A 17509-nucleotide genomic window follows, 5' to 3' on the forward strand; every position below is an offset into this window, starting at 1 on the left:
GGGAGCGGGGAGGAAACATTTAGGAACTAGAGGAAAGTTGTATTTCTCATCGTTGTTACATCGCACCCTGACTGGCTCATCTCCTTCCCGAGACCCCTCTGCAAGGGGATCTCCAGTGGCCTTCAAATGGGCTTTGGATCGCCACTCCGCACTCCTCCCGCTGTTTTCACTGATGTACGCTGAGTGGCTTTGCGTGTGCGTTCAGCAATGGCCAGGGGCTGTTGCTGTGTGCTGTCCGGTCAGCACCGGCTCGACGCAACCTCACAGAACAGAGCGGAGCTGCCCGGAGTGTCCCCCGCGGCAGTCTGGGCAGGTACAGAGCACCAGGTCTTGGCCCCCACCCAGTAGGGTTTGACTTTGCTTTTTATGAAGTCTTGCATTTTCTTCCTTAGCTTTGTGACTTAGCCTCACAATCATCTTATTCTGGATTTGACTTGTGTCGGAGAGGTGGCCAGCAGCCTGGATTTGATGTGCTTCATAGGGGTGTTGTGAAGCACAAGGAGTGTCGTTGAACCATGATATTTTGGGTGTCAGGGTGGCTTTATTTTCTTCTGTATCTATCTAACTCTTGAGCAGGCTTCCCCAATTTTTCAGATGAAAGGAACATTTGAAAAACTCTGATGCCCCAGGGGACACCTGGAGGATAAAAATATGTCTATGTCCAATTTGCAGTATGTTAGTGAGGTCACGAGGTTGTAAATCCAGTAATCAATGATATTTTCATTTTTTAACATAATTCTATTTATCTTCGGTGGAATAAAATGGAACGTGTCCTTTGCCCTGGTCATACTTTATTCCACTCACCTTCATTTTATAGGTTTTTTTAAAAAAATCATTTTATTGGGGGCTCGTGCAGCTCTTATCAGAATCCATCCATCCATCTATTGTGTCAAGCACATCTGTACATATGTTGCCATCATCATTTTCAAAACATTTTCTTTCTACTTGAGCCCTTTGTATCAGCTCCTCGTTTTTGTCCCTCTCTACCCACTCCCTCCTTCATGAACCCTTGATAATTTATAAATTATTATTATTTTTTCATGTCTTTTATTTTATTTTATTTATTGCTCCAAACCATTTTATTAGGAGCTAACCCAGCAATCATACCATTCTGGAGTTCAATCGCATCAAACAATTTTGTACAATTGCTACCCAAATCACTTTCATCAAAGCTCTTTTAGATAGAGAGAGTTCTCACGCTCAACCCTAGTCTGTTGTAGGGCTTTTCTCCCTCCATGAAGGATACCACCTCTAATGCAGGTCTATGGTGTAGATTTGATTTAGAAAGATACATATTCTAATTTTCCTTTTCATACATTCCCAACTTGATTGTTTTTTACCTTATCCAATAAGGCTAGACGTGCTTTTGCATACAAACTGCTATTGAGAGAGGGCATATGACATATACTAACTCCAAGAATAGGTTTTTGTCTTTTTTCAATTCAATTTCAAATAAATAAAATGACCCTTTAAACTCTCTATTGTTTATTTTATTTTGTTAAGAAAAGCAAAAGCAAAATGTCTATCTTGGAATTAATCATTTTCTTTCCTTTTTCATGAATTTAAAGCCCATTAAAGCAAACAATACTTTTTTGCTGTTAAATAAGTGGTTTAAGTTGGCATACCGTAATTTAGATAAAGGTTGTGAATTTAATAAGTTCTTTTCCGTATAAAAATGTACTGGCCATGTTGAATAGTAAACCTCCAAGTAAAAGCAATATGAATGAAAATACAGTCTAAGGTGATATTTTATATTATAAGATTTTGGAAAAAATGCTAGTGACATGTCAGGCCTGCGCGATTACTAAAAATTTATTATACACGGATGGTAACTTCATGAGCTCTTAAATAAACTTAAAAGTACATTTAAATTTGTTATTTTGGAACTGAAATAAATGATGGAATTTATTTCTGTGAAGTGAAAGTTCTGACTCTTTTGCTGTACAAGTATTCAATTCTGGGTTGGCTGTGAGACAAGGTCATATTGCTTCTTGTTTTCCGTAGAAATGAGACCATTTATGCTTCTGAAATGAGAGAACGCTTTTCCCCACATGTAAGAAGTTAAAAAAATGGAAAGAGCACCTCTTTATTCCTCTTCCCCGGACACCATTTCCTCCTTCAAAAATTGATAATGGACTCACTAAACGACCATGGTCCTACCTGATGGGTCTGAAAGACCGATAACAAAATTTTCCAAGTCACCATACAGCAACCCCTCGTGGACCCCCTAGCGACATCCGCACAGTTCTCGCATTTCCCAGAACCCCGTTCGAGAAACTTGGCTTTAAGGACTTCCTAATAAGTACTAAGGTCATGTAAACCCCTGTACATAATTATTAATGCAACCCCCACCTCCCCGTGAACCATCTGGTATGTTTAAAAGACGGATTAGGGCATGCCAGGTGAGGAGAGCAGGTAGAGCACCCTGGGCAGGGGGCTTTATAATAAACATCACAGAACAGAGAAGCCCCAGAAGAACCCATTGGGGGCACCAGGGTGACCTAAGTTTCTGGAGAGATTGGACCTTGAACATAAAATCAAGAGAGAGAAAAGATCTTGAAAATCCACTATAATTTTGAACAGTGCGTGAACTGGAAATTGATTTGGGGGGAGAACGGGAAGAATCTAGAAGCAGCTAGGCAAGTGCAGACACTGATGAATGGCAGGCAAGATCATTCGTGCAGGTCAAAATGAGAGCCAGAACCAGACTAGTGGCAATATAAATGAAGGAATGGCATAACTGTGGGGTAGACGGTTAATAGAGCTGATGTCATGGAGGGTGCTAGTTCCATATGCTAAAATACTGGACTTGAGTGAACTGTGTGGGATGTGCCGGTTGGCTGAACTAGTTCCCAAGGCTCCCCCACCAGTCGCCTTCCCTGTTCTGGTCCCTTGACGCTATGGCCCTCCCGTTGTCCCAGGGGAATGCAAACCCAGCAGGGTCAGAACTTCTGATTTTCCAAGGAAGACTACAAATCCAGGGATTTCGTAAAATCCCAGTTTTCACTGTCAGCAATGAAATGCTTCAAAGCGTACTGTGGACCGGAATTGGTGGCCAATGGATCATCCCTTCGTAGAAAAGTGCTGCTTCAAGTCACCTTGAAATGTCCCCTGAACTGAAGCACACTCCCTTTTAGAAACATGTCTGATTCCCTGTTAACAGGAAGGTAATATAAAGACTGTTTATCGTCTTTATATATTTTTATATAGTCTTTATGTATATTTCAGAGTCTTTATATATTTTTTCCTTTTGATGCAATACTGATTGGCAGGTTACAAGCCTTCTCTGTTTCTTCCCAGCCAGGTCTCTAGACAAACTGTATAACTTTGCTGATTGTTCTGGGCTCCACCTGATATTCGCGCTAAACGCGCTGCGTCGTAATCCCAATAACTCCTGGAACAGCTCCAGTGCCCTGAGTCTGTTGAAGTACAGCGCCAGCAAGAAATACAACATTTCTTGGGAACTGGGGAATGGTAAGTACGGATTTTTTTGTTTTTGCTCTGAAATGACAGCATAAAGTGGGGTAGAGTCTCAGTCAGGTCATCTCTAAGACACCTGCCCAGAAAATATTTGAGATGGTAGGCCTCCGTTGACCTACTAAATGGTGAAGGACCAAACAGGGGCGGGGCTAGTGAATTCACCCTATTCACATCTCCACTGATCTCTGATGACCTCATTCCAAACCCGGGACGATGGCCACTGGGTCTGTGATGAACTACGTACGTCATGTTCCGGCAGACAAATCTGCGTGCCCAGTCAAGATCTCCATTTGGCAAGGGGCATGTATGTGTCCTGTGGAACGTTGATTTTACAAGAGGATCCTTTGAAAAGATCCTTAGAATCTTAGAGGATCCTTAGAAAAGAGCTTGGGGGCAGACCTATTTGGAGATTGCTACACAGTACGTGTGGGGAAGATTCTTGAACATTAACATACCAAAGACAGGGAATTCATTAATTCATATGAAGGACATTTAAAAAATATGCAACATTTCCCAGACCATTTATCTAGGGCTGAATGCGTGGATTCTTGCCTCGTGTAGTTGTATAAGAAAAGCCTCATGCTTAGTTCAGAAGGCTTAACTGTTTTTTAATAAATGAGTTTTTTTTTTATTGTGAGGGGGATTACATTTCAGACCATAAACTCTACAGTTAAACAGTTGTCAAGGGGTTTTCTTCTCCTTCTTCTTTTTTTAAACAAGACCTTCATACTTCCCATCTTGCACTAGGTCCAGCAATTTGTGTAGCTGGTCCTGTTAAATCACAGAACTGTGAGCATGTGGGTGCATGTGGGTGTGCACAGACACATACATGCGCGTGTGTATTTATTGCATTCTGGAATGAGAACTTCTCATAATAAGATGACAAGGGATGTAGGTCTTCTAAACAGGAGTTCTGTTCTCCTGTCTCCGGTAACTGGAAGATGGGAACCTCGGGGGAGTTGCGGGCCACGTGGAAACTGAGCTGACGGAAGAGTATGTGGCAATAGGAAGCATCACTGGGGGAGTCTGAGACTGGTCATCTTCCAAACAAGTCTGGGCCGCATATCTCCCACAACCAAAGCGGGAGGGAAGTGATTCGCTTTGAACGGGACAAAGTGATTTCTTGATCCTTCTGCCTCCTTGCTTCCAGTCCGTGCCTTGGCAGTCTTTGGTACTTTATGTCTGTGCACAGCATCCCACCTAACCTTCTCCTGCTCCAGTAGCAAACGCCGCTCAGCATAGTTATAGTCCTCCCACCAAGAGGCCTCAATCAGGTACAATACGTAGAACGAGAGTAGAAGACAGTACCGAGTGATGGCACCCCTGGTGGATTGGACATGCCTTGCTTAAAGGCTTTTTTATTTTATTTTTTAAAATATCGTGATCCCTAAATATAACCATTCTCTTTAAAATCCCAGTTAGGTACAGAGAAGCCCCAAACAATGAAAACTTAAGTACAGATGACTGAAAACAATAAGCCTCCAAGGGATTTGATTTGACGTCTCTGAGCGAGGCAGCTTGTTGAACTACATCAATCTCCAGCTGGTACAATTGGGGTGTGTTGCCAGTGGAGGAAGAGTATATATCTTTCTCTATATCATCATCCGGATGCTCCAGACAACTGAGAAGCAATCTTTCCCCATCCGTACCCTTCAAATGATACGAACTAGTTTGAAGAATGAGCTAATTAAAGAAATAGTACCGCCAATACCAGTTTGTCATACCATGGTGGCTGGTGTACTCTGATGATGCTGGAAGCTATGCCACCGCATTTTAAATACAGGAAGGTCATTCATGTGGACAAGTTTCAGTGGAGCTTGGAGATTAGGACAGATCAGGGAGATTAGGACAGACCTGGCCATCTACTTCCAAAGGTTGCCGATGAAAATCTTATGGATCCCAACCGAATGTTGTTCTTGCTTATGCTTGACAATGAACCCCACGACACAACAGCTGCGGGGATGGGCTCAGATATGACAATGGCCATGAAAATGGCACAGAAATGATGACTATCTGAGGTTGCCACAAGTCAGAGTCATCTCTGGCTACAGCCGCAACATCTAGCCACCGTAGATTGTCTATGAGGAGCAGAGAAGGCACTGTCGGGGATTGGACAGTTACCACATGTAGGCATTTAAAATCCAGTAAAGTGGAAATGATCTGGTAATGTTTTAGTGAGCATTTCTAATAAAGGCAGATAGATATAGGTGATGTGTGTGTGTGTGTGTGTGTGTAAAGTCTCTAGTCAGGAAGGCTAGAGTTAGTTGTTTGTTTGGTTTTGATTTGCTTCCTTTTAAATCGTACTATTTGCTGATGTGACTTTAGTAAATAATCTGCCCAACCCAGAGATATTTATCATCCTACCAATTAGGGTTTGAAGGAGACAGATTTTGCTGTTCCTGCTGTTTTTTCCTGTGATCAGAATCCTTTGATGGTATTCAAAGCATTCTAAACACCACTACTCAGTTTTTATATTCACCATCTTCCCCCACCCCAAAACTGTGTGCGCATCCTCCTGGTCTACACTTGTTCCTTCACTCTTCTATCTGCTTTCTTCTCTGTAACTTTATCTTTGGACAGAGGTAAGAGTTCCCTCGTGGTATCCAACTTTGGGGAGAGAGGATTGAAGCGGTCGGTTCGCTCATCACTCGTCTCCCCTTACACCTATACATTGTTAACAAGTATGCTCTCTCGAGAGGAAATCAGATCCCAAACTCAAAGGGGACGTACATTTCTGGTTGTTTCTCCAAGAGTAGCTAAACTTCCAGAGACGGCGTTCCTTGTGTTTCTCTTTGAAATCGGTGGATAGTGTGGGCGACAGACTACACACAAAAACACAAACACCTCATGGCCATCGAATCAATTGCGACTCATAGCAACATTTAAGACATGGCGGAACTGCCTCTGTGGGCTTCTCAGACTGTAGTTCTTTGTGGGAGTCTGAAACGTCGTCTTTATCCCGAAGACCATGAGGGCAAGGGAAACCTGTTGGGATGAAGATTATGAACGTTTGGGATGTTAAATTCTATGAAAAGAATGACATTTTTTGGATTTGAGATTTTTGAACCATGAAGTGATTTCTGTGGGTATGAAATGCGTCCTTAAATGTCCACACATTGTAATCGTTGTTACTGGTAAATGCCAGGCGATGATTGTAATTATTTGTGTTTTCATTAATCACCGGTTAATCTGAAGTGGGGAGGCACTGGAGGGATTTTGAAACTGGGAATCCACATCGGAAAGTCCAGAGTAAGAAGGCTCGTCCGAGTTTCTTCCATTGAGGAGGTGATTTATCCTCAGAGAGCTGGACGTAGCATGCGGGCTCTGGAAAGAAAGTCATACCTCTGATCGAGTGGCCATTACAGCACACTAGAAAATGAAAAGTGTGCTCACTAAATATCAGGCATGACTCGCTGTGGATTCTGACTCACAAGGACCCTGCACAGGTTTCTGAGATGATGAATCTCTACGGGGTCAGAAGGCCTCGCTTTCCCCCTGCACAGCGGAGGGCCCTTTTGGATGCTGACCTTGAAGCTAGAGGCCCTGTGCCTGATCCACAGCACCACCAAGACTTCTCATAGAGCAGGCATAAGCTACTGTAATTACCTATTGACTCCGTGTCATATTTTCATTGCTACACCTCGCTATTCATTCCCCTGAGAATCTCTTATGATTTCCGTTACAGAATGCAGTTCCCCAAGTCACGTGCCGCAGGGCCATGATATCCTCGGAGGGAAATCAGATTTCTTACCTTAGAAAGTTTAGCCTCTTAGACATGCGAAGTCATTCAAGGACCAGCCTTTAGGCAAGATGGTTTAAGATTGTATTCAATGTTTGGGTAAATAAATGTATGCATGTATTTTATGGGTTGCCATTTCCTCCATTTTGATTGTGTAGACATGTATTTGTGTGTTTGCATGCACATGCACACACACACACACACACACACACACACACACCTATAACAGTTTTAGTTAAGTGAACGTTTCATCTCCTACTGTAAGCACATTGAAACCTGGTCATTAGGCAGGTAACCCAGGGTTTGGAGAGGACGGTATTTTCAGAGGGTAGAATCTTACGTGTAAGAAAGAAGTTAATATCAAGAAGTAATTATATAACAGAAAACATCCCAGCCTAGTCCAACTCAAGTCCATAAATCAAATACTAGTCGACAAGTCACTCTTCAAACTCACGCAGTCACATGCAATCATGCAGAATGCAGGGAGATCACAGGCTGGTGGGTGCAAAGTCATGTGGATGCAAGGTTAGTGGACTGACAGCTCTCAGGGTGGCCAGCAAGCAGGAGAGTCGGAAAGTTGTGTAGTTTCAGTTCTGACCTTTGGGTTTGTGACTAGAAAGTCTAAGGCCCCCACTGGTGTCTTTATTTTCTTCAAATTGTTGTACGGATTCTAGGGTCTTTGGACTTGCATATAAATTTTAGTATTAGATTGTTAATTTCTGCAATAAAGTTTCCTGGGATTTACTAACAATATTGCTAAATCTATATATTAATTTGGGGAGAATTGTCATTTGAGCAATCAAGATTGTCCTCCAATCCATAATTTATTTATTTAGATTTTTCATTCCTCTCTGTAATTTTTTTTTAGTGTTCAGTATGTAAGTCTTGTATTAATTTTTCTCAATTGATAGTTAATTTTATTGTTTTTGTTGCAATTGTGAATGGAATTATTTTCTTAATTTCATATTTGGATTGTATATCACTAATATCTACTGATACAATTAGCTTTTTATATTGTTCTTGTGTTGTTCAACCTGTTGAACTTGTTTTTAGATTTTGGAAATGTATGTGTGTGTGTGTGTGTGTGTGTGCATCTGCGTGCTTGTGTGCATGCACACATGCATGTGTGTGAATTCCTTAGTTTTTCCTATGTACAGGAACATTTATGAGAACAAAGGCCATTTTTCTTCTTTCTTTCAAATTTGTATTTATTTTCCTTGCCTCATTTCAGTTGGAAATTCCAGCAAAAAATATATTGTGGCAAGAGTAGCCATCCTTGCCTCCTGCTTGATCTTAGAGAGTAAGCACTGGGGTTTTCCCCATTGACTATCATGTTAGCTGTAAGTTTCTCTCAGATGACCTTTGGCGGGCTGAGCACGTTCCTGCTGTTCATCCTTGTTGAGTATATTTATCAAGAATAGGTGTTGGATAAAAAAAAAAAATTAAGAATGGTGTTGCATCTTTTTTCAATGGCTTTTTATGCATCTATTGATGAGTCAGCAGCACACTTTCTTTTGATTCCTTATCCTGCTTTTCTGTTCTCTTAGCATGTTGACAACATGCTGATGCCCTCATTTGCCTTGTTCACCATCTGGCTTCTAAAGGTACAGTTTGAATTGAATTGGTTTTCCTACTTATTTGCCTGTCTCATACTTTTGGAATGAAAACTGTACATCATAGGCATTATATTGGAGTGAATCTGAATTCTGGTTCCTTCCTTTCAGAAGTTGTTGTTGCCTCTATCCGGTCGAACTGTTTTTGTTTAGTGACACAATTCTGTCGAGTCTGTCTCCTTTGAATTGTGGAGCTACTAATATCTCAATTAAAAAGTTGGTTTTAATCTCTAAGCCTGTATTTCTAGGGGCCATCTCTGTTCAATCCCTTGCTACTCTGCCACTCTATTGCTTGCCACTGCCAGTATTGCAGACTCCAGCTGCGTGAGATGCTGGACTTCTCTGGGCCTTGCATTCTGTGCCACACCAACTCAGCCTCATCCGAAAGTGGAGCTACTGGCTTCTTGACTTCCCTGCTTGTTTGCACCTACAAAGTGCGTGGGAACTGGGAGGAGCAGGAAGCATAAAAGTTGTACTCAATATTAGTCGCTCGAACATTTTGCTAATATTGGACACACGGTTGTTCTAACTTTTTGGTAATTGATCATCTTTAGGAAACTTACTTTCCCGTTTACATTCATTAGAGATTATCACCTACAAATCGATGTAATTGCTTGCCTGTGAAGATTATGTAATTAGGTAGTAGGTCTTTGGTGAAAATTGGCTTAGCAGATGAATGGAGTGACGAGACTGCCTTGCTGTCTTGTTTTCATTATGATGATTACCAAGGTGGTCCCTCGAGTTAAATGAGCGCTCGTCCTTTTGAGTTATTTTATTCCTGTTTTGAAGAGCAAGGTAAAGTGATCTGTGAACAGGAAAGGGTTGGCCGAACCTCACTCTTCTCAACTCTGACTTACATGTCTGCTTTCAATCTAGAGCCAAATAACTATCGAACTATGCATGGCCGGGCAGTAAATGGCAGCCAGTTGGGAAAGGATTACATCCAGCTGAAGAGCCTGTTGCAGCCCATCCGGATTTACTCCAGAGCCAGCTTGTATGGTCCTAATATTGGGCGGCCCAGGAAGAACGTAATCGCCCTTCTTGATGGGTAGGTCAGATTATTTAGCTGTTCTTAAGACAATGTTCGTTACTGTCATGGATTGATGCATTTGCTTTTTTTTTTTTTTTTTGCGAGTTGTTTTTCTGGGTCTCATGCAGTCCAGAGGCATTCTTCTTCCATGTGGCTATCCAGTTTTTGAAGCAGAGACTCATTAAATGATGTGAAAGATTTTTCATTTCTTTTGGCCTTACATGGTCAGAAGAGGGTGGTGGGGTGGTGGGAGAGATATGCAGTCTCCAGGATGGGCGGGAAAGGATGGATTGTTTGGAAAAACACATTGACTGTATGTGTTAGGCTGGGTTGTCTAGAGAGACAAACCTAGTCAGACTATATATGTGTGAGAATCAGCTTTCTGTCCAAAAATAAACTCATATCAAAAGGAGGCATCCCAGCCCAGTTCAACTGAAGTCCACAAGTCCAAGGCTAGCCAGCTGGTCTCCAGACTCACATAAAGCAGAACACAAACTCCCTGCCATCGAGCTGATGCTAACGCATAGTGACCCCCCTGTGGGTTTGGAGACTACCTGTAGGAGTAGAAAGCCCCACCTTTCTCCCAAGGTCTGGCCAGTGCCTTCCACCGCAACCCAGCATGACCACTGCACCCCCAGGACTCTTTCAGATGCACACCACTGACGTCAGCAGGTGACAAGGGATGCTGGGAGGTTGATGGCCTCACATGAGGCCACCCCTAGAGGTGGGCACAGAGTCCCCCGGAAGCCCCACCCAGGAGGAAGGAGTCATGGCAGAGAGAGAAACAGTTCCCAGAGTCATTCCCTGACCTACAAAAGGGCACACCCACAAGAAGGAGCCACCAAGCTACCACTTGATTGGCAGGTTTGACTCCACTCCTCGCTAGGAGTGTCCCCTCAAACCCCTCCAGACTCACCACCATGAAGTTGATACCAATTCATAGCAACCCTGCAGAGCAGGGTGCAACCACTCTTGTGAGGTTCTGGGGCAGTGACTATTTACAGTAGTAAAAGCCCCATCTTTCTCCCAAAGAGTGGCTGGCGGCCTAGTTGACATAAAATCATCCAACGACCACACTTTGGCAGCATTGTAGGTATTATTTTGTATTTTAAAAAATGCAATGAAAATGATCCACTCTATTTCTGTAAACTCTTACAGAAAGTGAAGCTTGACCACTCTTGGCAGTGAAACATCTTTAAAAGGTTGGGAAGCAATATAAACATATTATAACAAAAGTTAACTGGTAGCCTACATAGCAGGCATTTTGAACAATTGCTACCACTTGCTTTATTTAATTTTAATTGAATTTGAAGCTCTGATTATAGGTTAGATACTTTTTAAAAATGCTATCTGTCTCAATCATGCAGGTGGGCGAGGCTAAAATTGCATATGGGTGACATCCATGCAAGTGAAATCCAATCAGGCAGGGTCAGAGGATGTCTCTGACCATGGATACATTGTCAGTGGAGCAGTAGCATTATGGTCAGAAAGCGTCAGTATGGAACTGGAGTGGGAAGGGTGGGGGAAACTGAGGCGGAGAGATTCAAGAATTTATCTGGAGCACAGGGTACGCACCAAAGCACACCTCTTACATGGTATTCTCTGAGCGGATATGGTTACTCCTTCCAAATCAAAGATGAGGGAGACGGTGTGCAGGGAAGTGCACAGACCACTTGGGGTAAGATAAATGCCATGGAAATGTCAACAGAATTATCTGAGGAAAGAAAACCCTTTGCCTCCATGATGGCCCCTGTGTCTTGATGGCCCCTGGGACGCTCTCTCACCCCTTTTCTGGTGAGTGGCTTAGTCCTTATCTAGCTAATTATCAGCACAGGATTGCATATTGAGAATGCATAAGATTTGGATTACAATGGCATTAATAACCTGAAACTTAATTTTAGGCGAGCTCCAATTTTGTATCATGTCCCCAGGCCCACATCCAACTTTTCCCCTTTCCCCACTCTTCTCTATCAGCAACAAAAATGAAATATTTCTTTTCTTCTTCTTTTTTTTTTTTAACAGAACAGTTCTAAGTTGCTGCCCATAACTATCGCTCTGGGTTCCTCTTTGCCATTTCAAAGTCTCAGTGAAATTTTGAAATGGCTCTGTGCACAAGGGATAGAGCTAGAGATGTGGATGGAGATGGGGAGGTTGATGCTGTCCTTTGGTTGTTGTGTTCCGGGGCGTAGATTTTGATTCATACTGACCCATTAGCATGGAGTAGAACAACCCAATGAGGTTTCCTAGGCTGCCATCTTTAAGGCCATCCTTTGCTTGCATAGTGAGGCACTCATCCAAAAGCCACTGTACTGCACACAGATGTGGCAGCCCACGTCCATGAAGACGGTCGCCTTGGCAACCGTACAGTGTGGTGCTCCTCTGTTCTATAGGTCATTGCATGTTAGAAGAGCCTGAAGGGTAACGGGTAATGTTTATGGAATCAGAGATCCACGTTCTTTTTCCCTCTGGGAGCTTTGGTGAGTTCCAAATGCTGTCCTTTTACTTAGCATCTGAGCCCGTAACTATTACGCCACCAGTCAATGCCCCCTTGGACGCCATTTCACCTGTTATAGTTAAGTGGCAAGAATCATGTGTGGAACTTTAGCCACAATACCGAGGTGCATGATAAAGCAAAGCTAACAACTCTACCATCTATGTCCACAGAGCTATTATCTTTGGATTGTCCTTTTCTTTAATGATTTTATTAATGTATTTCTATAGGACCCACATGATTGATATATAACCATGTATCGAGAATGCATTTATTCAGGAAATATGTCTTGAGAAATTATGTTCCAAATACTATATTCCAAATAGGAGATGCTAAGAATTGAGAATATAATAGTGAACAAAAACATACACTCTTTGCTCTGTGAAGTATACGACACCGTAGGAGAAACCGGCATGGATCAGATCATCTTAAAACTAAGCTATCAAAGGGAGAGGCATAGTGCTATGAATGATTATAAAGGCTGGAGAGCTACTGAGATCACAGAAGGGAAGTCATACAAGAGCCCCTTAAAAAAATAAACCATGTAAAGGGTTATTCAAACTAAAAAATGAGTCTTCAGTAGCAAGGTAAAGAGAGTAGAGAGCAGTATTTCATGTTCTTGGCAGAAAGAAATGCATGGGCAAAGCATCATCAACAACAACAACAACGTAATTAAGAAGCCCTGGTAGCACTGTTGGTTGGGTACTGGGCTGTAGGGTGAGTGGAGAGACTCAAACTCATCAGCTGTTCCGAAGGAGGAAGATGAGGCTGTTCACTTCTCTAAAGATTTGCAGATGTAGAGCCTCTTGGAAGCAGTTATGCTCTGCCTCATAAGGGGATGGCGGTAGGGTTGCTATGAGTCAAACTGCACTCGGTGACAGAGCTTTATACAGACATATACACCCCTGGTGAAGAGATTAGCATCTTTTCTGAGTGGGGAAGGTGTTTAATTTATTTTTAACTTGTAAGGGAAATAATTTGACCTGGTTTATGAAAAGTATGTTCTATGTACTCTTGAAAACAAATAGGAGAGAGAGAAATCTGGAAAGCCAGTGAGACGGCTGCTATCTTCGTGCAAAAAAAAGAAAGAAAGAGACCAAGATTCAGGTAGTGGCGGTACTGTCGGAGGTAGCATCTACTTGTTGATAATTTAATGGTATGGTGATGTGGCATAGAGGTATGTCAATAGCTGGGCAGATGGTACCACCATTTGATGAGACAAAAATTTAGGAAAAAATCTGGTTCTGGAAAGAAAATCATGACTTTTGATGTTATGTTTAGTACGAATGAATTTTACTGGAGATGTCTGTTGTATCGTTGAGTCAAAATCAGTGCTAGAGATATTAATGTTGGATGTCATTAGTATGGAAATGGGATTTAAGACGACGAGAATGGATGAAATGCGATAGAAAATGTAGTGGGGTGGGAGACACAGGCAGAAACAGGAGAGACCCCAGAGGAACCTTTAGAGGTGTCGGTAAAAAGGGGGGGACTGGAGAGGTCTGCGGAAAGGAGACAGGGGTCACAGGAACCAGGAGGAACGAGTGCTCAGTAAGGAGGACTTGATGCCAGGCGATCCAGAAGTCATCACCAGAGGCCAGGAAGTAACAGTAGACTTGGCAACAAGGTAATTGGTGACGTAAGAAAAACCGGTCCACGGAGACGTGCAAAGAGAAGGCAGAGTCATCGCTTGAAGAGTGAGCAGGAGGTGAGGAATTGGAACTAATCTAAGCAACTCTTAAGAGAATTCCTACCGTGAAGGGGAGCAGACAAATGGAAGGGCCTATGAGAACAGGGAGCTAATGAAATGTTCTTCCTCTAATGGGCTCACACATATGGCCAATTGTCCGCATGGCACGAGATTGGGCCCTGTTTGCTTCTGTTGCACATTGGCTCTCTGTGAGTCAGTGCTGAGTCCCTGGGACCCAAGAACAACAACAACCGTAGCGTGGGAGGTAGGAGAGAGAGAGAGTTGATAAGACTTATCTAGGAGAAGGAAAACATTTGATAGCCAAAAGACAAAGGAATAGCCAAAGACAGAGACCTTGACATTTCAGTAGTGGCTGTCAAGTGGATTTCAATGCGTGGCAGCTCCACGTGGGTCAGCGTGGTCAACCCCAATGACTGGTTTTTCCAGAAATCGATTCCCAGGCCTCTCTCACTAGATGTCTCTGGGGAGGTGTGAATGGTCAGCTTTTGGGTTCACAGCCAAGCACATGGCATCCCCAGAAAGCCCTGTGAAGGATAGAAGGGCCTTCCTTGAGGGGATGGGATTCCCCTGGAGATCAGAGCTCAGAACCAAATATTTCTATAGGTCTAAGATAAGAAAGCCATGCTGAAGGACAAGCCAGGCCCAGACTCAGGCCCAGGCCGAGAGGCCATTTCTGTCGTTCCCTCAATTAGTCATTCAGTCCGCATGCCGTTAGGGCGTCTCAGCTGTGAGCTCGGTATAAAAGCGAGCTCGTCGGTGCTGGTTTGTCAAGACTAAATCAGGAAATCTTGAGACAATAGTAAAGAAGAGCTGACAGAAATGAATGTGATTGTGGTGTTGTGATGGGAACATCCACACGGATCTCAAAACGAAAATGGGGCTCAAGAGTATAGCGGGAAGAAAATTGTTTAGGAAAATGAAGATAATGAGTTTTGGTTGTGTTTTTTTAAATTTTCTTTTATGTGCCAGAAAAAAGGGAAGATTTATCTTTCTTAATGTATCTGTACCAAATATACAGTGAAATATAGCTAGGAACACCTAAACATCCCCAGCAACTTGAACTAACAATAACAAAAATGTCAGCACTCTAAATCACCAGCTCTGTAGTCTTGCCCAAACCTCCCACTTATACAAATATAATTTTACAGACTTGTGATCATTTGTATATGCATCGCGTTGAGTTCTGCATTTTTAACTCATTGCTTCATATGGCTCTTTCCTTATTTCCACATACTTCTCATATTTGTCATTCTTAATAGTGATAAAATATTCCATTGCATTAATGTACTGAAGGCTGCCTAAGTATTCCTCACTGCTGGGTATTTGGGCTCTTTCCAGTGTGGGGCTGTGATATATAGCGCAGCTATAAACATCTTTACACAAATAGGTTTTTTATTTCCTTTCAATTACATCTTTGGGCTATATTCCAAAAAGTGGGGTCAAAGTATATGATAATTTTATGGCTCTTCTATTTGTTGCCAATTTTCTTTCCAGAATGATTGGAGGTTGCTGTGCAGCCATGTATTCTCATGTCTTCCCCCGTTGTTATTAATGCTGTCGTGCCAGTGATTGTGGTGGCGAGCCTGTGTGCAGAGAGGGAAACTGCCCAGTTCTGTGCCAGCCCCACAGTCGTCGTTACGTTTCAACCCTCTGTTGCATCAGTCCATCTTGTTGAGGGGCTTCCTGTTTGCTGGCCTCCTTTTCTAACTTCCCATGCACGATAGCCTTCCTGAGGGCAATGCCTCCTGCTCTTAAGTCCAAAGTACATCAGACATAGTCTCACCAGCATTCTGACTGTACTTCTTCCAAGATAGATTTGGTTGTCCTTTGGGCTGACCACAGTATAGTCCATTTTCTTTGCCAACACCATTATTGTTCGCATTACCCCACAGCAATGAATATCGCTATTTTTATTCATTGACTCTGTTACAATTTAATTACTCTGCAGCACAAGATGGGACCTCGCAGTTGTTCGGAGTTGAATCCTGTCGATTATGAGAAAAGCTGACCGTATGTTCTCAGTTGGGGGAGCAACTCGCGTTTTTCATGAGGCCCAGTACGAGAGGCTATTTCTCGGTCCTCCCTTCCCTTGTTCACAGCCTCCATTAGTTGTCGAGCATTGCTTCTCCTGAGATGGTATCACTCGTACTGCATCGTCTTCTCATGTTTCTTTTCATGCTCAGCATGGTACTCCTACCTGGTTTCTCTGGACGCAGTCTCCTGCTAATAAATGTCCGTACATAGATTTTTTCCACTGTAACACCGTGTCAGGTCGCTCTCTCTTGAAACGCCAGCGCTTTAACACGCACCCTGGGCCCCAGCAGACCTGATCTCCCTCGGCCGCTCCCAGGAGCCGTGTCCTCCAGGCGCATCAGTGTGCTTGAGAATTGTGGACAGCGCCGTCCTCCTCTCCTCATTCTCTTCTTGACAGCTCCACTGGCCTCTTCAGGCAGAATCTCTCATGGCTGCCTTTGTCCTCACATGGTACTTTGCTTATTTCTCTATTATAACTCAAAAAGAAAGAAGTAAGCCCTCAAAGTAATACTGAATCGTAGTGACCCCATAGGTCAAAGGAGAACTATCTCTGTGTATTTCCAAAACGGTCGATCTCTACAGGAGTAGAAAGCCTCATCTTTTTCCCTTGGATCAGTTGGTGGCTTCGAACTGCTGACCTTGTGGTTAGCAGCCCAACACGTAACCACTCTGCCACCAGAGCTCCTAGTTTAGCACTTACCCAATTGATGATAACTTTTTTGTTTACATATCTGCCTCCTTTGATAGATTTCAAATTGGAATCAGGTCCTGGTTGATTAAACTCTAACCTCAGAACATAGTATAATGCCAGGAATATACTAGGTATCTTATCAATGTTTATTTTTATAAACAGTATTTGTCTTACTCAGTAACTTACTATGAATTCACCTGATGTGAAAACTGAATACATAACTGTGACTGCGATGTATTGTAAATCACTATATAAAAAGGGGCTGTTTATGGGAATTGCTATCTATGGTAATTGAGATGCTCTAATGGGTAAGTATAGTTGTAAACAGTCAAACCAATTGTCAGTCTGTTTTCCTCATTTAGCTGAGCTAGCTACAGGAGTAGCTTCTCATTTAGAATATGAAACTCATCCACAAAGAGTGACAGTCCTGGGAGCTCACGGGCGCGCTTCTCCCCTGCCCTGGGGGGTCACTGGGAATCAGAGCGGAATCAGCGACAGGGAGTTTGCTTGTTTGTTGAGGATAGATGTAGAATCTTCGTAATGTCTGTGTCTTTGGAGACTAGCCCATTCCCTGGAAGATGAGGAGTAGTTAATTAAACGTTTGTTTTATTTTTTTAATTTCCTCATTTGGGAATTGGCTACTCTTATCCATTGATTTTTATCTAAAAGCATAAAAAAATTCTCTAGAGTTATTTCCATTTCTTTTTTATTTCTGTAAAC

The 17509-nt window shown here is 42.7% G+C and overlaps 1 protein-coding gene across 1 annotated transcript in view; it reads left to right on the plus strand.

Moving 5' to 3' along the window:
* The window catches only part of HPSE2 (heparanase 2 (inactive)), a 668247-nt gene that overhangs the window by 399563 nt on the left and 251175 nt on the right, over window positions 1-17509 (plus strand). The window contains exons 4-5 of the mRNA XM_004701008.2: window positions 3301-3474; window positions 9709-9880. Of these exons, the coding sequence (XP_004701065.1) occupies window positions 3301-3474; window positions 9709-9880 (346 nt within the window). The remainder of the gene's footprint in view (window positions 1-3300; window positions 3475-9708; window positions 9881-17509) is intronic.

Source organism: Echinops telfairi, unplaced genomic scaffold (genome assembly GCF_000313985.2).
Source record: "Echinops telfairi isolate 266 unplaced genomic scaffold, ASM31398v2 ScPeMD7_70;HRSCAF=299, whole genome shotgun sequence".
NCBI classification, from domain to species: Eukaryota; Metazoa; Chordata; class Mammalia; order Afrosoricida; family Tenrecidae; genus Echinops; species Echinops telfairi.